The sequence below is a fragment of the Diadema antillarum genome, unplaced genomic scaffold, assembly GCF_040938485.1.
Source record: "Diadema antillarum isolate AM-2024a unplaced genomic scaffold, OU_Dant_1.0 seq00000460_RagTag, whole genome shotgun sequence".
NCBI classification, from domain to species: domain Eukaryota; kingdom Metazoa; phylum Echinodermata; class Echinoidea; order Diadematoida; family Diadematidae; genus Diadema; species Diadema antillarum.
The window spans coordinates 1,966,075-1,992,359 of record NW_027271431.1 but is presented as its reverse complement, the minus strand read 5'-3'; the positions used below and the strand labels follow the sequence as shown (position 1 = coordinate 1,992,359).

Here is a 26,285-nt window from a genome sequence, read left to right as displayed (position 1 = left end):
TCTACCCCTGCATCTCCTCTGCCATGCTGTAAAACCAAAAACATTTGCTGCTTGAAACTTTCGCAAATTGGAATCGACGGCCTTTTTGCAGCGTGAAACTTTCGTGAATTGCCACAGGCATCCAATGCAATTTGTAGACAAACACTTTTGTGAACATTTTAATGTTTTCAGCTTTTCAGGCTCCTTGCAAAATTTGTGAAAGTTTCATGCATGCAAAAATTTCTGGTTTTACAGTATTCTGTGTCCCTGTGTGAAAAGGTATGCATTGCATTAGCCTTTTTTGATGCAAAATTGAAGTTTTTAATGTGTGAGTTGATAGCGAAAGATCTTTAAAAGAAGGGTCTTGTGACACAAAGACTAACGAGTCTATATGGAACCAAGGCCACCATATGTATGATATAGCAATCAATATCATAGGTAGATGATGATTGTTTGTAATATTTGCATGTGAAACCCTGAATAACAATACATATATGGATATTATCGAGGTTTGCCATACTGCAGGCAAAATGAAATGCTTAAAAAGTTATCTAGTGTCAAAATGAATGAGAGCAATGGCAGGTAGAGTACACTATTGATGCTTATTTGCAATAAACGTGATTAAATAGAGGAAGATGTAATTATACTACAGTGCACTGCGAGGCTGTTGCGACCATCGGCCAAAGCTGTGTAATTTGCTAGTGCAGCGGTGATGTGCTCATTATCATGGTCACTTTCAATAATGGACGACAGGGCCCGTGTTTGAGAGAATACCCAACCAACAAGAAACATATCACATAATGATTGATGGGTAAAGTAAACCGTTGTTAACATTTTTAGGAAGACCGTTTAAAGTAGCACTCTCTCTCCCTCTATTCGTTTCTGTTTCCCTCTTTATGCTTTTCTCGCCCCTTTCTCTCTCTCCTTTCATCCCATAAACAGCCTCTTCACTTTTTTTTTTGTACCTAAGATACTAAAATTAATCTTTAAAAAAAATAGAAATGATAAATGCAATCCTATTCAAAAGTAATTAAATGTGGCTGAAGAGGGATAATCCATCAACAATGTACACCTTGTTTGGAGGCTGGACTCACTTTCTTTTAAATAAAGAGGGACTTCAATTGTTTCAGCGTAGATTCAGCAAGCACATGAAATTGCACAGCTCTTGGTAAACTTGTAGTCTTTCTTTGAGGACTTCTTGGCAGGGTTTGAGCTGAAAATCTCTTCTTTGCTAATTTCAGGACTGGAGTGAAATAAGTTTGTCTGCTTAGACATGCAACATATGTAAGACTCTGAATCTTTGTTGTATTTCATGTAATTTCTTTTATTTTTGTTTTCAGTAAGTATGCCTATGGAGAATAATTTACAGGAGTGAGATCTAGTTCTGTAAAAATTTGTATTTTTATATAAGTAATTTTTTTTTGCACTCGGCCACATAAGATGAATTTCGCATGTTTTTAATTCTGCGGGATCAAGACATTACACAGTGGTACACTATAAAAATATAAGCAAAAATATTTGCATTGTACTTTTGCGCTAGTTTCTGGTAGCGTGAAATGCGTGAAAATTCCACACTTCGAAAATTTCCACTTTTACAGTAAGTGAATCCTTTAGTCAGGTTATTGTAGCTCAGTGCATTTACTGATTGTTTGCATTTGGTTTTTGTTTCTTTGTTTTTTTCATCAAACCTGCAGCTCAGCCCTTTTCAGGTTCCCTGGAGGTTGCAGGTGTATGTTTGTGTGTGTGTGTGTGTGTGTGTGTGTGTGTGTGTGTGTGTGTGTGAATAGTTGAGCAATGTTAATGCAAGAAATAGATTAGATCACCAGAAAACTTACATCACCATAAGGTGGAAACTGCATTTGACAGATTCAATGACTGGAGTATGATATTTGCCAGCAAATATTTCACGATTGGCTGTGACTGATCAAGTCTACCCCGTCGCTAAGCAACAGGAATTTGTTTCAATATATAGTTATGTACATAATGTACTTTTTTTTTTCTCACTGTGACTCTGAAATATTTGAGTAGTTGTTTGAATTGTTGAGACTGCAGGATGTACACATTTCCCCCCCCCCCCCCCAGGGTAATGTTTATTCCATAATGGTGAAATCCATGTTACAGTGTATATGTGGAACTAAAGCATTTCTTAAATGCTGTACATCAGATGAAAAAAAGTTAATTGTTGTTTTGCTTTTACTGCCATACACAACATTATCATGTACAACTCATTGTGTATCCATTTATGAGAATTGTTCTTCCTCTTTATGAATCTGAAAATCTGTTAACAGTCATTTGAATTTTTGAGATTTAAGCATGATCACTTCTTCTTTCAGGGTAATGTTAGTGTTATGTTTGTGAAATCCATGTTGTATGGGGAATTTAAACAGTGAATGTCGTACATCAGGTGACAGAATGTAAATTGTTGTTTGCTTTTAGGGCATTATCATACAGAAGTCATTATGGTTGTGTGTTTTTTTTTTTCTGAGAATTTGCCACAGCTCAAACAACCTGTTGTTAAAGTAGTATGAGCAACTTGGGCAGAAACTACTGTATTTGATTGATTGATTGATTGATTGATTGTTTTAATTGTTGCAATGGTATCAATTGAATATTGAAATGTTTGAATTTTATTTCATATTTGTTTGTTTTTTTACTGCTTGTTATTGTTTATATCAAAAATTGTAAAATCAGCATTGGAGGTATTAGTGAATATCAGGGCATTGAAGTTTTTGTAATTCAGCTATTTTTTTCGTCAATTAAAAAATTGTATGTATTTGTCTATAATTCTTTCCAAAGAAAAGGTGTTTCATCAGTCTCAAATGCCCATTGAAAGTGCAAAATGCTCAAATCTAATTTTGGCATGTTAAATAATGATTCATTTTGTTTGTTTATCTACGCTGCCTTTAATTCAGGCATTAGATATTGAAGTGGATTGGCCTTTGATGCCACATACAAATATTGAATAGATGATGGACTTTTTGTTGACACAGAGAGATAAACAGCTTGATAGTGTACAATTCTTCAGAATGACAAAGATCTTGTTTGAAGACTAATACAGTGCTTATAAATCAGAACATTTTGAATGGAAGACCAAATACTGCCGGTTATAACAATCATGTAGAATATCTACACTGTTGAGACATGTTTTGCAATGGAATTCACTGACTTGAACTATGTAAACAGTCTACAATGGACTGGAGACTAATGTATTGCCTAATTCTGTATACCACATAAGTATCTGTACTTGGAAGAGAGACTGTTTGAGTGTGTGTGTGTGTTTGTGTTTGTGTGTGTATGTGTGTGCAAGAAAATTTTGTATGCAGTATGCCACGGAGTGGACAGTGATATTTAGATCGACTGATTCACAGGGGCAAGTGCTTTTAATAAGGCAATTAGGCATTTGAGCAGTTAGATGTTGGCAATTTCTGCCCAAGAACTTCATGTACGTGAATACATATGGGTCAAAAATATATTTTTGCATCATTGAATCCCTTGATGACAAACATTAAATGGGACTCTGGGTCTAGAAGTATTTGTTTACTTAAAGTTTTTTATGCCAGTGAATGACTGAAACACAGAATAAGGTGGAAAATGACTTTCAAGAAATCCCTCAGTGATCAGTAAACTTCGGAGGACTATTTCTCTTGCAGTCATGTGATAACTTTAGCATGTTAGTGATTTTTATAAAAGGTATAATAAGTGATAAGATGCTGAGGGTCATTGGTGATGATTTTGCTAATAGTTATATGGGCAGACAAAATTCATGACAGACTTGTTTAACAGTATCGTAAAAAGATCTTACAGCGTAGAACCTGAATATTATTATGTTTACATAATACGAGGATATATACTTAACCATTAGAGATATATCACCACAAAAAAGTAAACTTATTTACATTCATGAACAAATTGAAATGCTATATTTGATTCCAAAACTTATCTTTCTATCTTAACTCTTAATGTGCCAGGCCCAAAACCCCTAACGTGCCAGAGGTTTTTACCTAACGCCAGAACGTTTCGAAACTGGACTGACAATGAAATTTAAAACCGCCATATTTCTGAAACTATTGACTGTTTTGAATTGAGTTCTACACAACATATATCAAGAAATGTTTGCTCTTTCGTGTCATGCAGTCAGTTTGCCACAATATCTATCTGAATCTCAAATATTGCAAAAATATTTGATACATCAAAAAAATTATTAGAAATTTGTGTGTAGTATGGAAAAAAAGAGTCAGTCTTGTTTTTTCTTCAATGGAACGCTCCCTTGACTCTGTGAGAAAGTTTTAGAGCAACATTTCCTCTTTCAAATGATAACAAAATTGCCTTCTAGAATTGTATGATTCCAAAGATACTAGCAGTTTATTTTGTCTTAGCAATTTCTCTTTCTGCCTCAGTAATTCATTCCCAAATCTGAGTCCTTTAGTCCCAGATCCTGTATTTGAAACTAAAGTAATTGTCCCGGGCCCTGGAATAGTGTCTTTTGTCCACCTGAGAAGGAAGAACCTGCTAATCCTCCTTTTGTCTACGCGGACTGCGGGCGGGCGTACTCTATTGAAATCGGCAGGCCTTTGTCCACGCGCAATTCCTATGCTAGCGTGGGGACGATTAGTGACGTTCACCAAAACAAAAGGATGAAAGACTTGACCGACGAACGAAAGCTGACCCTCTTTGAGGGACAAAATCAAAGCAGCTTCCCGCAGGACAGCGTCCAGGCGGAACAATGCGAGTGGAACCGCATAGACAATACACGCAGAGTCAGTAGCATACACACGCGTGGTTTACCTATGAGACATTTGATCCATACACATCTCGCAGAGGGTGCGCCCGCTGCGGATTTTCCCGATGTGAAAAAAATACATCTAGCTGAAAAATGGTGTATTTACTCAAAATTTTCCTATGTAAGCATGCTCATATTCTTAGTGGAAACGATGGCTATGCTAATCAGCTACCAGTACATATCATTGGCAGTTGCTTGGTGTAACACTTTACGGTACCACAAGAACTTAAATGATCAATGCTTTTCACGCTGTTTTTAGTCGCCGATCGGCGACCATGGCACGTCAGGACTAAGGTCGCCGTTTGGCGACCATGGCACGTTAAGAGTTAATTGTTCAATTATCTCTCATTATTCTGTTCTCTTCTTCATTCTCCCTCTTACACTACTGTATACGCCATATATTTCGCGAGTCTAAATTTTCGCGAATCGGGAATTACCGACGATTTCGCGAGTGGTTAAATTCGCGATCGTGGAGTCCTGTACTGAACAGAGAAGTGTATATGCATATGTCACATTCACATCGGGATCAGAGTCAATATTTTTATGTGTCTTTAAAGGACAAGTTCACCTTCATTAACATAAGGATTGAGAGAATGTAGCAATATTAGTAGAACACATCATTGAAAGTTTGACGAAAATCGGACAATCCGTTCAAAAGTTATGAATTTTTGAAGTTTTTGTGCAGTAACCGCTGGATGAGAAGACTACTGCAGTGTGTGAATAACTTAGATGTCACATGCGTACAACAATGTAAGGAAAATATAAAGAGAATTTCACAAAATTTCATCTTTTGAAAAAAGTACACTTTCCCCCGACTCGTTACCGACAAATGTTATGGGTAATATTATTCCCCCTGCCTTTAGAAAGAGGCAAGTCAAGTGCTCTTTTATTATGCGAAAAAAGTGAAAATATGTTGAATTTTCTTTACATTTTCTTTATACTGTTGTACGCATATGACTCACAAGCTGTAGTAGTCTCCTCATCCAGCGGTTCCAACACAAAAATTTTAAAAATTCATAACTTTTGCATCGATTGTCCAATTTTCCTCAAACTTACACTGATGTGTTCTACTAATATTGCTGCATTCTCTCAATTCTTATGTTTATGAAGATGAACTTGTCCTTTAATTTCGCGAATAGCACCTGACTCGCCAAATTCGTGAAAATAAAAACCTCGCAAAATATTTGGCGTATACAGTATCTCACTCTCTCTCTCTCTCTTCCGCCTTTTCAATCTTCGTCTGTTTCCTTCTACTTTGCTTCCTGCTCCTCCTTTCCTGCACTCTCTCAATATCGCTCAGTTTTTATGCCTCTTCCATGAAGTGTTGCTGGAGGCATTATGTTTTCGGGGTTGTCTGTTGGCCCATCCTTCTGTCCTTCCATCTGTCTGCATATTATATCAGATTTGTACAGGAGCTGCCACAAAACTTAATTAGGTGATCCGAGTATCCTCTCGGATCACCTTCTGTATCTGTACTGATTCTTTGTTCTTCTTTTTATTCTTCTTTATTTCTAACCAAAATTTGTGCAGCGGTTAGCTCAGAAAGTGCATTGCCTTTCAATGTCAAACTTATACCATATATGTATCATGTCCCAAAGACGGCAGATCAAGTAAAATCATAGTGATCAGTTGACCGTGACGTCACTATGACGTCATTATATGAAAACACATTTTCATTCATATCTCATTAATGGAATGGAATTTTGCAATAGAATTTACGTCACATACATTTCAAGTTATGCGCATTTTACTCATATTCTCAAAATTCATATTTTCTCTTAAAACGTGCGCGTACGCGCGCGTTGAAATATTTGTATGCTCAAATCGACCTCAATTTTTTTTTGCACACGTTTCAGACCATTTGGAGCATTTTTTGAAAAATTGAAAAAATTGGACGGACGCGTACGCGCGCGCACATATTCGCACACACAGCTCATATGCAATGGAAATCTCCCGTTTTTTTACATTTATCGGATGCCTGAAATGTCAAGGAATATTTCTACCAAGTTTCAAGTCAATCCAACTCAATATGACGTCATACGGGCCCGTCAAAGTTGAAATTCCGCGCGCGCGTCAATGGCGATATACAGTGCAACGATGCCAGAAAAACGCCAATTTTAAATCCGATTTTACTCGCCAGGATGGACGGTAACCTCCCATTTTCTTTACATATTCTGAAAGTTGATGAGTTGGATATGTTATTTCATGGGTTGGCGATGCTGGCAAAATGATTAAAAGATATCAAATTTCTTAATAAAGTAAAAAAAGTAAATTTTCAAAATGACGTCATCAAATTTCAAGTTCACTCGAGCCTATCTCACTTATCCTTTGCCAATTTACACTTAAATTTCAGTATGTTGTAGCTTATTAAATGATCTTTCATTAATATTATTACAACATTTTGATTGGAGGATGGCATCACCTCGTAAAAATGGATTGAAAGTAATATTGTCAAATTTGACCAGTTTACGTGTTATCTTTATGGGAGAGCAGTTTTTCTGGCAGTGAAAATTGACATGACTCTCTTTTTCGAGCACTAGCTCACTTATACTTCGGTGAATTTCTCCCAGATTTTAGTATGTTGTAGCTGAGACTTTGGGCTATCGTAAGTGTGCCCTCCATTTTTTCATACGATGTCGGCATCAATTCGAAAAACTTGGTTGAAAATGGCACGAGGCTTCGATGCAGCGTCATTTTGCTTAATACACAGGGCCTATGGAGAATGAAATAGGTCATTGCGTAGCGCATCCGACTCGTAATCCTAAGGTCCCTGGTTCGAGGCTCACTCCTGCCAATATTTTTTTAAATTTTTTTAAACACTTTTTCTTCTTCTTTTTCTTTAGTTAATCTTAATCTCCCTTTCCTTACTTTATCTTTTTCTGATTTTTTTATGCTTCTCCTTCAAATTTCTATAAAATAACATAATTTTTTCTTTATTTTTCTTTCTTTCTACTACTTTCTGTGCAATAGATGAACAACAACAATGGCTATCAATCCCATATTTTGCACATGTCTAGTACATGTCACGTACATTATTTCATAAAATAACAACTACTTGATCGGACACCATCTTGGGTATGTAAATTAGGGTCAAAGGTCATAAATGTTTCATCCTGTATCTTGGTGAATACATGTCCTATCTTTCCCATATTTTGCACACGCAAAGACCATGTTACAAGAATCATTTCACAAAATAACTACTAATTGCTCAGATGCCATCTTGGGTGTGCAAAGTGGGGTCAAAGGTCATATGTACTTCTTTCTCAATCTTCGCTTTTACGTGTTATCTCTATAGGAGGGAGTTTTTCTAGATGTGAAAATTGACATGACTATCTTTATCATGCACTATCTTACTTATGCTTCCGTGAATTTCTCCTAGATTTTAATATGTTGTAGCTGAGACTTTGTGCTATCATATAAGTGCCCTTTGTTTTTTCACACGATGTTGGTATCACGTCAAAATACTTGGTTGAAATTAAAGCTCATCAACGATGTATTGAAATTTTTCTTTCTTTGCACAATTTTCTTTGCAAAACCACAAGAAAAACATGCTCTATCACCATATTTTGCACATGTTTAGTTCATGTCACCTACATTATTTCATAAAATAATGACTTCTTAATCAGACGCCATCTTGGGTATGTAAATAAGGGTGAAAGGTCATATAGCGTATGTTTCACCCTGCATCTTGGTGAATACCTGTACTATCTTTCCCATATTTTGCACACGTATAGACGATGTCGCAAAAATCATTTCACAAAATAAACACTTTTTCCTCAGATGCCATCTTGGGAGTGTAAAAGTGGGTCAAAGGTCATATGTATTTGTTGCTGTTTCTTTGTTATAGTGTATACAGAATTTGGTACCACAGATGGCAGATACGACTCCCTTTTCTAAATGAGAATCCAAACATCACACGGCCAATGTCTCTAAACACAGATGAAACCTGTATGGTCATGCCTATTGCAATCAGGACTCGAATAATTCATTAAAAAAACCGGATCACCTTAATTTGTCAGTAATGACAAATTACAATCTCTAGTTGAAATTATTTCTTTATTTTTAGTTTCTTAGGACAGTGTACAGTTTCAGTGGGCAATTTAATAGAGATTTATTAGGAAGTACATTTAGATTGGCAATGCATCACTTTCGGCAGTTATGCTCTGTGGCACAATGTAAAGTTTGTACGAGTGCATGCGGTATGTAGTAGCTAAGCTTGGTTGGATTACATCATGAAACAAACGCGATATCAAATTTTTAAGTTGTGAATGGTTAAGGGTTTCAAGTAGGTGAGTTTTTATTAGGTAGCAGTTTAGATATGGGCTGTGGAGATGTGATTATCAACCAGGAAAAAAAAAATAACAACAGAAATTTGAATGACTAAGTGCTTAAGAAGTCTAAAAATATTAAGAGACTTTCAAGAGGAGAAATCAACACATGACTATTAAAGTGTTATTCCACATTCATATTCAAGTTGGCCTTTGTAAATTGAGTTTAATCAATTGTTACTATAGAATGGTTTAATTAAGATAAAACATGAGAAAGTAGTGGCATCTTTACACAAAGTTTGATTATGTTTCTATTAAAAAAAAGTTATGTAAGTCACAACAATGTATATGAACGATGCAAATAGATGAAGCAATGATATCACCAAATATCTGGGTTACTAGGTTGTAAGTTTGTAGAAATCAGGCTTTTTGTTGATACTTTAACCCATTGAGGACGGTTTGATTTTGCTACAACACGCATTTCCCATAGACGCTTGCCCGAGTATACTCAGGACCCGTCCTCAACGGGTTAAAGGGAGAGTTTACATGTACCTCAAATAAACCTGTGGATTCAATGAATACAGAAAATGGTAGTACACATTAATTAATGTAGTTTGAGGAAAATCAGACAATCTGTTCAAAAGTTATGAACTTTTAAAGTTTTGCCGAAATCTATGTGTCGTCATCAATGGATAAGAAGATTACAACACTTTGTGATGTCACAATAGGTCAACAGTAAAAAGAAAATATAGGAAGAATTCAATGAAAATCCATTTGTGTGTGTGTATGAAACATAATTATGCACTCTTTCAACTTCTTGTGGAATATTTTGACAGTTACATTCCCCTGTCTTTTTAAAAGAGGCAAGTCAAATTCAATATATTTGTTAAAAATGAAAATATAATTATTTTTCATCCAAATTTTCTTTATACTTAGCCTTGTACATGGAATAAATTTCCCTTTTAAACACGAACAGCCCCTGTACCTTACAAAATCATCATTGCGGCATTCAGCTGATATAATGAACAATTCTTTGACTTTATTTCAAAAGACAGAAATATGTGTGTGCATGTGTATTGGGGGCTTGTGAGTTGATGACTGTGTCAACTATTCTTACTTGCATGTGACTACTCTTTCATGAACACATGTGATTTTTTTTTTAAATTCCATTACTTTCCTTTTTTTTGTATTTGATTGTAAGAAAGCTTTCACTTTTATGTTTGTTTAATTTCTTTCTGTGTATTATAGAATAATTCTAGAATGATGTAGGTTTTCTCTTAACAGCTGCCCAGGATAGAAATCCCTGCCAACTCCTGCCCTCAGAGATCAATATGTTTATGTGTGTGTCAATGGGTGCAGTGGCGGATCCAGAGGGGGGCGCAACTAGCGCACCCCGCCCCTTTATTTTTCGTTGAAAACAAAAGAAAAACAAAAGAAAAAAATGGAATGAAACCCGGAAGTGGCACCAGAAATATTAGTTGCGCCCCCCCTCCCCTTTACAGAATTCCTCGATCTGCCCCAGGGGTGTACATCAATTAACCCTTGAAGCACTGCTAGCACAGGTTTTATTTATGGCATTTAGACATAGTATCCTAAAAGGGTTAAAATGTCTTCATGTCAGGTGTCCTTTCACTGCTAGGATTCCAGCTACCTGCTTGGTTAAAAGAGTTGCTATACTCCCTGTAGATGTCCCCAGCTCCCGAATGGGTGTGTTGGACTGTGGATCAGTTGGACAAAGAGTAGAATAGGAAGAAATGCATGTGAAATGAATCCCTCATTGGGAGGGGATATGGGATAGTCTGAGGCATGAATGCATGAAATCAGGTGTAAAAAGGGGCATGAGGTCGACAGTTTCTTACACATAATCATTCCTGGGGTCCACGGCAGGGGTAATATGCCTATACCTGAGACAAGCACACTAGTGTGAAAAGTGTGTACTTGGGTAGTATACAATATCTTTGCCTATAAACATCATTGTATCATGCAGATGTGTATGTGGATGCATTTATATTTGTATCTATTTATTATTTTGTGTCTCAGATGTTTGATATGACTGTAGCTCTTGCTAAGCCAGTGGGAAAAAAATCAATGGTAGAAAAAATTTTCAAATCCCATATGACCATTCAATCAGTTACTTCATTAACATGGAATAAAATCAACTGTTCTTCCAAAGATGGCATGATGGTATAGTGCACAGGCATTTTTGTAGGTCATTAATTTTGCAGCGTGTGGCAGTAGGGTCATTAACATAAATTTGTGTCCTTCTGCCCTGTCTGAGAAATCTCTGTCCAAGCACGTATTACAAATATTACATTTTATAATGTTGGGGGGGGGGGGGATACTCTTGTCCCGCTATTCTAATGAAATGGCACATGCTGGGTCAAATGTTTGCTGTACATGTTCGTGCCTTATTTGACGGGGCTGTAGGACTATTGTCAAGCTGCTCACGTTCAGTAAACTGCAATTGATATGGTTTGTGGTCTAGCGCTGGCTGCACAGAATGTTTGTATGCAGCTTACATAGAATAATACTTTTTAGCAGTATTTTGAGTGCAGTATTGAGTGTAGAATGGAGTATGGCATTAAGTTAATCATAATCATATTGATGAAATATATGTCATAAAAGCATTATGATTTGTGTCATGCAAGCTCCTTGGATTATATAAGGCACAAGCGTGTACCTTGACTGAGGTCAAAGGTCATGCCATGTGCATGTGTCATGTAAAGAAGAGGAATAAATTCTCTTTGGCTAGTGACCTAAAACCAATGAAAATTATTGTCTCATTTCTGTGACATACACCTGCTTGAGGACTTTTAAGTTTAATGCTGTTTAACTTTCTGTCTGTGCTCAGACATCACCTCAAAGTAAGGAAAAAAAAAAAAAACAGAAGAAGAAAACTTTGATAGCATTAAGGTTACCTGTATGACCAAATTGATGTATGGTGACCTGTACACAAGATGGAGATCTGCAGGATTTCCAGTGTCAGGATATCTTGGTGGAGCCCAGGAATGAATGCAAATTGAGTGCAGCACCTGTCATATGTATGCTCTGAGGCAGGAGCTTCAATGGAGTCTCGGTCATTTTCAAGGTAGGCCAGAGGCCTTGAACTCAGACATGAAGGAGCTTTATAGGTGTGCACCACAAGTCACATGGGAGTGCCAACTCTCCCGGCCGGAGCAATCTCACGTGCGTATTCGGCGGCGCATTATATGTCGCTCGAATAATTCATGTGCCGTTCACGTTTCATGGCAAATTTTGAAGTATGCCTTCCCTGGAACGCATAAATGCATCCTTGGGGGTATTACAGCCTTGGCCATGTGCACTTACGGGGAATTCCTCCCCCCCCCCCCCCCAACCCAATTTTGGATTAATGTAGATAAGGGAAAGCATTGCATCTGCAAAAGTTTATTCAAACCTTATACAGTCATGTAAAAAAAAGGGGAAAAAAAGGTTGACGTGCATTGAATGTCATAATTATCAAATGTATTTCCTGAAGAAAGTAAACTCGGTTGAAAGGAATAAAAGTAGCAGCAGACTTGATTTAGCTGTCTTTATGCAGAAGGTTATGTTTCCGTATCCCTTTCCTTGCTATGGACTTTTGACAATGCGTATATTGTCACATAGTAATTAATTCTCTTTAATGTTGACCATTTAGTAAGAAACTATATTACAGAGTAATTACCTTTTTAATTTTGCATTTTGCTTTTAATTCACTTGTTGTAAAATTGTTTGTCTATGCTGTTTCCATCTAGATAGACACTGAAGGTCACACACACACACACACACACACACACGATACCTAACACTCTCTTGTACAGGTGCCTTTATACTCTTGACTCTGCTTGTGTAAAGTGAGCTGCCTCATCCATGTGTTAAGTTGGTCATTCTTCTGCCTTCGAAGTGACTGTGCTTCCCCTGCCCCTCTCACCCTTACCCCCCCCCCACAAGTGAAATCTCTGCATATCTCCTATGCCTCGCACTCGACGATACTGCCGGAGTTAGCATCTCGTGAAATATGCATGGCGTGAGAAAGCGCAGGGACGAGGAGCTCGTTTTAGGTAGATCTATAATGATGTGTTAAAGAATCGTGCATATTGCAAAGACATTGCTGGTATTCATCAGGAAGGAGTGAGCTCAAACATACACCCCATCCATTCTGCAAAGCCCTGTGCAGAGAGGAAGAAAAGAGCCGATTTGACTGTGGTGTGATGCACTACACAGCATACAATAATCTTCACCTGACACCTTTTTTGTTTTGTTTAAAAAGGAAAGTAGATCCATTTGTACCAAATTATTTTCAACTCAAGTGTACCTTCATGCTCTTTAAAAAGTTTCGTTTTGATATAGACAAGTTGCATTCAGGAAAACAATTGTAGAACGTACTTTAACCCACTGTAACAGACCGAGATTGTTGTTGTTGTTTTTTTTTTGAAGGGGGTGGTGAAAATTTGTGTGCTCCTTTTTTTCTACTCTGTCTGTCTGTCTGTTTGTCTGTCTGTCTGTCTGTCTATATTTCTATCTCTCACTCTCCTATGTGTCTGGTCAGAGCTTGTGCTCACCCCTTGCGATGAACCTCCCTGATTAGACGTGAAGAGGCATGGTCTGGAGAGAATTGCCGTCTCCCGGTCCCTGCTGTCGCCATGACAACATGCTTCCTATGTCTGACAATCATGGGTCACATGACTCCCCTGGTCGGGGTCTGTGTATACACTGATTAAACAACAGACCCAACAACCAGAAAGGCCACCGATGTCTTACTCTGTCTGGTGTGTGGGAGGACACTTCACTGTACGTTGTTCAGCGTCAATCGGCCAACAATCTCTGCAACAGTGGTGACATAAGATTTGTCGACTCGGACAGTAATAACGTGTATTTAGTTTAAGATATTCTGTATGGAATTTAGAGTGAAATGCATGTTAAGATGAATTTTAGGCAACAGGTGATGTATTGTAAAAGTTGCTTCGCAGAAATATACTTCACCAGTGAGAGTGTGATATTTTAGCAATTTTGTCTGTAGTGTTAGAGTGAGGAAATTTTTCATTGACCAGAAAATAGATTGAGAGGCAACAGGTGATTTTTTCGTGTAAAAGTTGCTTCACAGAAACATACTTCGCTAGTGAGAGTGTGACATTTTTATTGATTCTTTCTGTGATGTTTAAGTGAGGAAATCTAATGATTGACCAGAAAATATGGACCTTCAGCCTAATAATGTATATGTGAATGTATTGCTACATGTAAGAGTGTGATTTTGTGCATTAGAATTAAAAAAAAAATCATAAGTGTGAATGTGCACTCTTATCCATTCATATCTAGTCTTTTATTATATTGTTTATATGCTGCTTCCAGAAAATATAAATTACTCAACCAATCATGAGGCCTCATTATCAAACTTATTGGCCACAGTGAGGAATAAGGCAGAGTTATTGCTTCCATATGGGAGTGAGAGCCCAGGGTATGCATCTCTTTCACTTGATCAGACCTGTGCTTGTGGTCTTGGAGGGTGTGGAGGTGACAAATTAGATTCCAGCACAATTTGCTCCAAGGAGGATTGGGGGGGGGGGGGGGGGGGGGCTGGTAGTCATCCTCTACTACCAGGCTACTTACGGCTGTCCTGCCGATGCATTTTGGAGAGCATTCATTTTACCCTGGAAGATGATCCTGTTTTTAAAAGGGAAAACTGCAGCTTATCATTTGTGAGATGTATAGAGGCGCTACTGCTTTCTTCTTCCTCTTGAAGGATGATAAAGCATAATTTGCTTCATTGCAAGCTTTATTGTTATCATTGTTCTTGTTATTGTTATTGTTATTGTTATTGTTATTGTTATTCTTATTCTTATCATTAAATTATTATCATCATTATCATCATCATTTTAATTAGTATTATTGCTACTATTATTGATATTGGTATTGTTATTATCATTATTATCATTGCTGTCATGTAGGTCAGGATTCCCTTAGTGATTCACAATATGAATTATGGATATTCATGGCAAAGCTACAATATGAATCTGTATTTCTACTGAAATACAATGTGATGTTAAAATCTTTTTTTCTGTTTTTTTTCCTGTTTTCAGTTTTGTTTTGTTTTTACCATCCTGCAGTGTATAGTCACTATTTGACTAAAGACTATGATGAACCATTCAATCGAACAACTGTACATTGTGATTTATTGATGCCAATGGCAGTGGCTGCTTTTTATTGCAGCATTACTCTCATAACCACAGTTATTTTCTCACTTTGCTTAATAATATTACAAAAGTTTCATGGCCATCTCCAGAATTATCTCCTCAACATCTTCTTTATTCTCTCTGTCACCGTCCTGCTATTTCAAACAGGCATGGAGATTTGCAGAAGGCAGAAAAAATATAGGCAAAACCAAAAGCCCCATATCGCAATGCCTTACCTTATGAGCAAAGTTTGATGAGCTCTTGGCATATGTGCCATTACATCAAGAAATCAAAGAGAGTTTCATATTTTTCATGGTAGGTATTTAAGCACGTAGTCGTACAATGTCTGGAAGATGAACCTACCATGGTTTTCCACTGACATAAAAGCGGAGAATTCCCCCCCCCCCCCCCCAATAAACATTTAAAATTTCCTTGTTGTGTTTGGTTTACATAGATGTTTGTTCTTGTTTTGAATTATGCATGTGCATTAAAGGTAAGTTCTTTATTAACTGTACGTATTCTACCTATACAGTTTTCGAGGTACATTTTCAGCTACAATGCACTGGGCCTGACCAGTGCATTTAAAGTCTTTCAGGCATTCCGTGCATTGGTTCAATATAATCAATTTCTTCCTATTGCATTTAGTGCGAAGCACTCTTTGACATTTAAGCTTGACTTGACAGACTGAAATGTCTTTGCGCAGTGTAAACATTAACCACCCTTGAAGATGCGTAACATTTGAACAGTGGCGTGCATTTATTTATTCCAACATTTCTCTTTTGCTCACCTGGGAAGTTTTCTTTTTCAGCCGCCTTTCATAAATTAGGAAATTGGCTACTAAGGCGCATTATTACAAAATATGTATTAATATTGAATATGGTTACCTGCTACATAACAGCAAGAAATGATTACTGGGCCCCATTTTATCAAAAGATATAATTGATTATAAATCTCCTTACTATACAAGCTGCCATGGACTTATCATAGAAATCAACTATATAATCAATTATAACTCTTCATAAAACACAGCCCTGGAATGTCATAATTGAATGGAGATATTATGATTGTAGCTATATAGCTGTTCAGGAATATGTGATTCTGACTTTAGAGAGTAGGGTAGATTATCATTATGTGCATTTTGGTAACACACCACAAAACTACTTTAATATCATCATGGTTCTTGAACACAATTGAACTCACAGCATTTGTGAAAGGGTATTTCAAACCAGACAAAAAATTCACGGAACTATTACAGATACTGATATATGATACCCACAAAGGATGTTGAAGCACTTAGTTTCAGACTGTCTTGACATAAGTCACTGAAATTTACACTAAAGTGCCATTTTTATGTTTCCAGCCATGAATAATTTCATTGAGGGTTGCCACTGGTAGTATATAACTGGATAGGAATGGAAATAAATAATTGAATAAGTTTAGAAGGAAGTGGCAAAGGTTTAATAGAGGTATAGATATTTCAAGGTTAGAGGTCACTGAACTTGTGCTAAGTATATTTACTATTCACAATTTCATGTACAAAAGTGCAAGCAGACTGTGAGTAGATGTGAAAGATAGAAAAATTGATGTGAACATCGTATCAAGGAGCTTCATGCAAAGGGCATTACAGGCCTGGTTACAGGTCAACATTGTTAAACTTCATCAAAATGCAAATGAAGGATCACACTTATGACGCTGAACATTGATCAGGTAAGAAGATGCGGCATCCCAGTCAAACATGCATGGCAGTCCAATCACTCAATTTTCTTTCTTTCTTTTTTTCCCCTTCAGTAATGACATCAGACTACACTGAGCAGTATAATGGAACAGTCCTGTGATATTAGATCTTATAATACTTTTGTGGTACTTAGACTAGGTCAACTACTGTGTATACGTGCAAACTTGTACCAGGTAATCTTGCCTTCATGGTTGAGCAGGCAATTACAATCGGAAGTCAATTTTGTCAGCTGGAAGATAATGGGATGGGGCTACGTAAAGCGATAGTTCAATGAACTCTGGAATGAAGGGGGGAAAAAAAGTTTGTGCACAATTTGCATGACGCTTCAGGCGACTCAATTTGAATTTGCCGATTTCCCGTCTGATGAAATGTTGTACGTTTCTGGCACACCTTTAAGACTCCTCAAGGGAGTCAGTGCTCATTATTGTGGATTAGATGTTGACTTTGATTAGAAATGTTAGTTTGTGTGTAGATGTGATAATGATAGCTTGAATGTATATACTGTAAAGGGAAAGTTTCCCCAAACATGTTTTGTGGATATAGCCAATACAGAGAGTTTAAGTTGTAGGTAACACACTTTAAACATTTAATGAAGTCTTTATTTTCTACTTGATAGTAAGAATGCTTTTGACTTTCCACTGAGATATGTTAGGGTATTTTTTCCCCTCCATGCCTTCGTGAAAAGCTGAGCCGAGTGCTTTGTCCGTGGCTGAGGAAAATTAACTTTCATAGAGTTGGTTTTACTCTTCTTTTTTTAATGCCATTTCTTCGATTTGAGGACTTGTTAAAGAGTTCTACTCATGAGAGTGGCACATGGCATTAGCTACAAGTTTAAAAATTCATAGCTTTTGAAAGGATTGTTCAATTTCCCTTGAACTTCCAATTGGTGTTTCTTGGATCTTTCTGAATATCTGAATCAACCTGATTGAGTGGGGAAACTTACTGTTCTACCTTTGCACATGGGGAATTCCCAGTTTGGAGTCGGCATTCTGGAAGAAGATGTGGGTGTTATTACACAAATCCGCAATGTCCGCAGTAAAAAAATCGGTCAGCAGTAACTATGGGATTATGATAATAACAAGCAACTGTGTTAGAGCAGTGATGTAACATGGAAACAGGTTACTATGGGCAAATTATTTCATTTTCTTTTCATTATCATTATTTTTATACAATGTAGTATTATCATCATCTTTAATATTAATACATATTTATGCAAAGTATTTCTACTTAAACCACTGCTGCTACTTATCTAACTTTTACTATGGCTTTGAGTGACAAACCATGGGTTAACCTACTGTAAAAGTGGATTTTTTTTTTTGTATAAAATTTTCGCACATTTCATGTGACGAGAAACTAGTGGGAAAATAAAATTACGCAAATTTTGAGACTTGTTACATGTGACACTATCATCTACCAGGCTGAGCACACAAAATTTGCTTGTTTTACAGTATTTCATAATTTACAATCTGGTATGGTCATTGTATCAATTGTGGAAAAACATTAATGCAATCCAGCTGTAGATCTACAACAGCTATTTTGATATAATAATTCATTTCTTCATTAGTCGAAGCATGTATAGTATTGACATTCCTAGGTTACTACCTGTCCACAGGCAGGTAAGTACAAGGAAAATTTGATAAACCGGTTGGAGACTTTTTCACTCTTTTTTTCCCTTCTCTTGCATTCCATATAAAAGATTATAACAGCATTCAGAGAAATAAATTGATATTCAAAAGGCATATGATTGTAGGTTAATTCATTAGGTCTTTTTTTTTTTTTTTTTTGCAGTTTGAAGTTAGGAAACTTGTCATTAACTTATATCCCTACCATATGACCTCATCAGGCAAAATGTGAATGGGCTATTAATGGTTTCCTTCCAAGAATAAAATCATATAATTTAAATCCCCAAAGTGCATTCCAGACCTCCTTATTAGTCATTTCATTTTTGCAAAAGAATTTGGATCATTGATCGCAAGAATCCCATACAAATGGCAATAAAAATGTGTTTCGTAGAATTTTCCACGATTCCTGGACGAGAGAAAACAGAAAGAATAGAAGTGCTTATTCTCTCCCACTCCCTTCTTCCCACTGTGCTTATAGTTACTGGAATAACACTAGATTACTATGGTAGCATATTGTCCCAATTCAAATTAATCAATCCAGCCCCGTGGGCGATATTGCCATCTTAATGAGACTGGCTGGGGTGAATTACAGCCTTTCTCACTATGTCTCTTGTACACTGTAGTTTATGTTCCCTTAATACACACATCTGTCCACTGGGAGAGGAAAATTTACAGTGCAATGTATGTTTGTGTGTGTGTGTGTGTGTGTGTGTGTGTGTGTGTGTGTGTGTGTGTGTGTGTGTGTGTGTGTGTGTGTTGTGTGTATGTACGTGTTTGCCACATGACATTGTCGACTTGTTTGTCATTTTTTTGTATGCCACCAAGTCATTGCGAGAAAGTTCCGGACATTGACCGCCAGAAAACTGCAAACTCAAAATGACTTAGCTGAAAATGAGAAATTTGATATTTGTTGGAAAATTGAAAACATGACCTCTTGTATTCAGAATTGATAAGCATTCCTTTTTGTCTGAATGTCAACATCTATGAATATTTTGAAATTTGATACTTCTTGTTTTCATGACCTATTGATATATACCGTATATTGCATTCAGAAGTCTTATCTTTGCCAGTTTTGACAGCATCTTGTACTACCAAAACTTGTTTTCTCACAGCTGTGCATATTTTGTGGACTGGCCTTCTAATCACTTCTGTGGTAGACTGTCAGATATAAAAGATGACAATCATTCATCAGTCAGCAGAGAGTTTAGATTCTGGTTATTCTAAAAATATCATGCTCAGGAAATCATGCTTTGGAGACTTGTCAGGCTTTCACGAAAGGTCATGTACATAGGGGTGCTTTTGATGGACTGAGAAAAAGAAACAGATGTGTTTACTCTTGGATTTTTTTTTTTTAAACCAAGGAATTGATTTCCAGAGTGTGTAGTGATTTTTTTTTAATGTGCTTTAATATCTGTTATTTGCCTTTTGGGATATGGGAAAACATTTTTGCCTTTAAATATGGATTTCTCTCTCTCTTTTTTTTTCTTTTTTTTTAACACATTGATGTTGGCTGCTGCCAATGGGCAAAGATCAAAGTGTGTGTGTATGTGTTCCTGTGGATTTTTAGCATAAATTGACTTTCTTTGTTTGTTTGTATGTGTGTTTGTTTGTTTGTTGCTGCTTTTTGTTTGCTTTATCCTGGATTTGTTGTTTGTAAACACAGCGAGGGATTTACCATTTTTCAACAAATGAGGAATGTTCCACAAGCTATGTAATAATCATGTGACAAAGACAGTTTCTCTGAAAAGCCATGACCTTGTAGAAGATGGCAGATCTACTTTTAAAGCGCATTTAGCTTCTGCGTTGCATCTCTCAGTTTGTAGCGTGGGCTGCTTTTGTTTAACTCTTGGTATCAACCGGACTTGAAGAGTGGAATTCAAGCGCAGTTCTCCTCTTTCCATGCATTGGTGTGAAATTAAAAAAAAAATAGAATGGTAGAAATGTTAGCAAAAATCAGACATGAAATGTGATAATTTTCACAAGAGTATCACATGTTTGCATTAATTTGTAATATTAGTAAAAATTGCATGTGTATGCATAATGACAAAAGACGATCATGTCATTATGACATAAGTTTCCCCATTGACCCAAACATGTCACCACACTGAATTTCCCTTTTTACATGAAATCAGGATGGATAAACTTGTCACTTGTCAGATTGCTGCTTTGTTAATAATTTACAAAGTATTGTTAGCTTTGAGGGGGAAGGGGGCTTATTTGCCACATTTCCCAATTTAGAATATGGTTTGATAGTGGTTTTGTATACAAACTAGTGGAGGAGTTGAGGGAAGAAAATATCATTGCCTCATGTAATTTGTATTTATGGTTGTGGCTTGATGCCACCTTCCTTGAAAAGATCTGAGTATCTAAAATTTGAGAACTTTTATTTCTAAAATTTATTGGATATATTATCTGATTTAGAGTTGCCAATTTAATGGGTAAAAGGTGATAATTTCTGGAACAAAATTACTCAATGACTTGTTGGGTCAAATTGTCTCTTTTTATTTTGTTTTTATATACTGTCATTCTAGCTCGTGGTGACTATTGTTTGAATATCTTTGTTTATTTGGGTGTTTTTTCCCCTAGAGTATTACTCGTGATTTTGCAAGGGAGCAGTGTCATCATTACGGTGCAAATTTGTTGCATTTTATGATAGTCAGAAAGAATAACCAGCAATTGTTTTGTCTGGGTCCTAAGTATAGATATAATTCCCTCACACTCTCCTTGAAAATATAGAGCACGGATGCAAGACACTTCTGAAGGGAAACCAGATTATTCTAAATGCATTTTTGCTTTTTTGTTTTATCTGTGTTCAACTGGCGCCATTATCATTACCCCTGCAAAGTGCGTAAAGTGCTATTTGATTGACGGTTGGGCGTGCAGGGTATTACCTCGTAAAATCTGTCGCGGATGCCGCTGGTAATTTCTGTGCCCTCCATCTCTGATTCTCATCCCGATGCCTAGTCTAATGACGTAAACTTGTAGATTTGATTGACTTCATGACAGGACTCTGTGTATATTTTGAATCCTGAAGATGGTTCTGCATTCTTTTACGGTCCAAACTCAGAGAGATCTCTTTACTTTATGCAATTTCTCATCCAAGAAAATGTAACTGAACATTATTTCTCACTACATTTCACTCGTATAAGCATAATTACATAATCACATTGTACCCACATTTATACATATGCGTGCATGCCATGGATGCAAACTTACATTTTATATATTAATACACATATGAAGTTATACATACAATGTACGTATACAACCATGTAGGTATAGGACCTACACACAAACACATTCATCCTGTATACGTACATACATCACATGTACATACATGTATGTACATGCGTGCAAGAATGTTTTCTCTTCCATTAATCCGTTAAAAATGAGGAACATTCCAGGGTTGATTGCAGTCTCCAACAGATTAGTCGGTCTATAAATTCTGCGCCGAGTGGTGTAAGAACAGCAAGCGTGACATTTAGAATGTGTCAGATGCTGTGATTTGCAGCGGCCACTGAACAATTACAGGATTGGAGACGAAACATATGGCAGTGTGCTTGGTGTTTGTAGAAGTTATGGGGTTATACTCCAGTTGAGATTGCAAGTTCATGATGAAAATGATAAACATATGGTTTTATGAATATTGGAGTAAAATATCCTGTAGACATACACATTTTATGTGTATGCATGTATGTAGGGTCCTATGTTTGTATGGGTGGACAGATAAATGTTGTATTCCAAAAGCTCGCTCTTAGCAGTATATAACATATGTTTTGGTCATTAACTGATTTAGTGGCATAATAAATATTTGCTTGCCTTGCTGGTGTCCAGGTTGAAATAACATGAATTACAATTGTTGCCAGTTGTCATTTTGTGAAGAATCTTATCTTAGTTTATTTCATGTGCCACGTTTCTTTTTTTTTTCCTATGAACAACACAGGGTTTTTGGCAAGTGAATAATTTCAAATGCCCTGTTTGTATAATCACACATATGTATTGAATTAAGTCAGTGGTATTGGACTTGCAATATTTTGCACAGTTTTGGGTAGGATCAAATATTTTGCAGCATATGCATGGTGATTTAGTCAGTGGATGGACATAGCAGCAAGATCATTTTCATGTTGTATAAAAAACATCAGATCCAAGAATGGGAAGGATGAGTTTGTGAGACTAACCAACTGAAGAAGACTCAGATGCAATGTATGGCCTTGGGGCACTTACAATACAGTTGGAGATGGCCAACCAAGAAGATTGATTGCCATGTCATTTTTTGCATTCTTTATGGGTCATGTCATCGAGTTAAGACTGCAATTGAAAAACAAAGCTGTACATATATGATTTTTTTTTCTTTCTGCAAGACAGCAGATTCAGTATTCTCTTTGTTTCCTGCAGATGCTCATATTATTGCCCTGTTAGTGTTAGATTTCCCTGAAGTAGGATCATTTTAAGGGCTGTTGTTTTCAGCACAGGTTTATAAGTCTTTGTCCTTCCTTCAACTTTGAGAGAGTGCTCGAAATCAATTTTAGATAGCTTACAGAGTAGTCTGCCATGTGACTGTATCAAGTGTCTTTGAGAAGTAACCAAGCTTGAAAGGCCTCCTGTGAAAATTTGCATGCTAGATATGTGTGCATGGGTTATCAGTGCATATTGAGATGTTGTGAAAGGACATGAAATCATGTGATGAATTTATATGTTTACTTTTTGGGTTAAAGTGAGTTGATCATGCTGAGGATCTTTTGTGCTATATGTATTGGAGCCTCAAGCAGTGACCACATCTTTCAAGCTTTCAGGAAAGAGCAGAGAAGAAAGGCTAGATTATGTCTGTCATCGTCATGGACTAACCCGCCTTTCAGATGAGAGAGCTCTTCTCGATACTGTAAAACGAGGAATGTTCGCATGCATTTTAATTTCGCAAATTTCGCAAGCGCCAAGATTCGCGAAATTAAAATGCACGCGAAATCTCTTGTCTACACTATATGCATTGAACGCCAGTGGCAAATCTCGAAAATTTCATGCCACGAAAAAGGCCATCGGCTCCAATTCGCGAAAATTTCGTGCCGCGAATATCATGTTTTACAGTATATACGACCTATGGATATACGACGTATGGATATAGACTTTTCTTTGCATCTGAATGCCTACATACTGATAAGTTGTTTCAATATACGTAAGACATTTTTCAAAGCAATGTTTTCAGCAATGTTTCATACGATTAGCCTCAATATTCTTCCATTTTTTTTTTTTTTTTTTTGCTTCTGAAAGTTCTCATATCAATCCGTCGTATATTAGTAGGTGGGGCTCATTCGCAATGTGCACTTACAAATTGTAGGGCCGACCTCTACTACAGTTGAGTCCAGCACAAAGTATAAACATGAAGGGCAAAACCCGCTCAACCATACTGCACAACAGAGAGACTCGTACATATTCATGAGCTTCCCATGAAAGTTCAACTATATATATATTAAGCACAAAGTCTGAATGCTTCCATACGATTATCAGATAAGGGGGTGTTGCATCTGAATGAACTCATATCAATACGCCGTGTATCCAAACATCGTATGAATATACTATATGGTGGTGTGTCTGAAAGCGCTATCAGAGTTGTGTAGAGCAGAGCACAATCTTCCATTTGTTCCTTGATACACACCACATCATCATTCACAAATGTACTATCATCATCTAAGTTGGTAAACAAGCATATTTCTTTGAAATTAGCTCCGAATGAAAAATTACAAAGAAAGTTTCTTCTTTGACAGTATTGGAACTTGTACTTTACTGGATATATGGCACAAGAAGGTGTTATACATTGTGATTAACTTGCTGTAAATTTGGTTATCTTCATTCCTGCAGCTACAATTGTGGGACACCGCTGGGCAGGAGAGGTTTAGGAAGAGCATGGTGCAGCATTACTACCGAAATGTCCACGCCGTCATCTTCGTCTACGACGTCACCAAGATGAGCACCTTTGAGAGCTTGCCCACGTGGATCGACGAGTGCGACCGGCACGCCCTCTCGCCGGACGTCCCGCGCGTCCTCGTCGGCAACAAGTGCGACATGGAGGACAGGAAGGTGGTGGCGTCGGGCATCGCCCAGAAGTTCTCCGACGCCAACAACATGCCGTTCTTCGAGACCTCGGCCAAGCTCGAGGAGGAAGAAGGGAAAATCACCAACATCTTTATGACCCTTGCCCACAAATTGAGAGACCACAAGCCCATGATCCCTTCCAAATACGACTCGCCCGACGCGCCGCGCGGCAAGTCGATCAAGCTGCGGCCGAACAGCACTGACATCGACGGGGACATGGACCAGTCAGACTCGAGCTCGTGCGCGTGTTGATGCCAACGATGCGGGACACGTAGAGATAGAATTTTTATCACATCCAGAAGTGCAGTATGAATGGCTGTTTTTTTTTTTTTAAAGGAAAACGGTTCTTGTACATAGTATAAATAGTAACATATGAGATATATCTATATATTATGATGCGTACACTCTTAAAGACACTTGATGATATAATAACATGCATGTTGTGTGTAGCTTTACTTCTGTCAATCACAATCATGAATCATGTGTCATTGAATTTTTCGAAGGAATTAGAGGGAAACTTTACTATTGAAATTTTTGTTGATTGCCTTAAAGGGAAAAAGAATGACTTGTTTGCAACTATAGCGGGTAACATAGTTTTAAAGAGCTGATTTTTCATTGCAGAACTAAATGTGGAATGTCTTAAACTACACAGGACTTATTTTGTATTTCTTTTTTCTTTTGGCAGGGTTTCAGTCCTTACAAACTTTGAAATATTTGCATATATTATAAAGTGAATTTGAGACTGCATTTTTACTTTTTTGTAATATATCAAACTTTTTTGCCATCTATTTTCTAAGTATGGCACACTCATTAACAAATTCAATTTAGTACTAGATAAATCATGTTTCTAAAGCCTTTATTTGATATTTAGCAAAACTGCAATGATAGTGATAGTAATAATAATAATTAAAAAAAAGAGAAACAGACTAGCTGGTTACTTGTAAGTTATTGTCATGGCATACCAAGACAGTGAGAAGGCAGATAAAAAGCTGATTATCAGGAACGTTCTTTGTTGGTGGTTAGAGTGTTTGCAAGGAATGGAAAAGGAAAAATGTGACCTTAGTTACATTTTTAGACACTTCACATAGCGAAGAATCAACAACCAGTGAGACCTTGAACTCCATGCAAACACACACACACACACACACACACACACACACACACACACACACACACAAAACACATACATGTAAACACAAGATATGAATGTATGCATTAGTGATGTCAAAACTTTGTTTGCTTTGGTCTTTATGTACACTGTGAATGCAGTATCCTTCGCTTGAAGAGCTCGACGGCAGATCTCTAAATGTCAGTACAAAATGGACTGCAAAATATCACGTGCAAACTAGATAATTCAGAAAATGACTTCAGTAAAGGAACCCTGGCCCGGAGGGATTCAAAGAATAAAATGAGTGGATGAAAGGAAGTACAGCAAGCCGATATTATGAGTATTTATCATTGCATGTAGTACACTGGTTATTCTTGGTCTGTAACATTATGAGGTATGGCTTTATTAATACCAGACTATCTCTTAATCCTTAGTCTAGGTGATTTAAACCAGACAAGTCATACTGGACAGATTTAAAGGCAGGAACCTTACTCTGCACGCCCTTCACTTTTTTGTGAAATATCACCGACTTGAGGCAG

The 26,285-nt window shown here is 37.0% G+C and overlaps 1 protein-coding gene across 1 annotated transcript in view; it reads left to right on the top strand.

Moving 5' to 3' along the window:
• Positions 1 to 25,147, top strand: part of LOC139733104 (putative Ras-related protein Rab-33) — a 53,116-nt gene extending 27,969 nt beyond the window's left edge. The window contains exon 2 of the mRNA XM_071643947.1: positions 24,405 to 25,147. Within this exon, the coding sequence (XP_071500048.1) occupies positions 24,405 to 24,890 (486 nt within the window). The 3' untranslated portion in view covers positions 24,891 to 25,147. The remainder of the gene's footprint in view (positions 1 to 24,404) is intronic.
• The last annotated feature ends 1,138 nt before the right edge of the window (positions 25,148 to 26,285 follow it).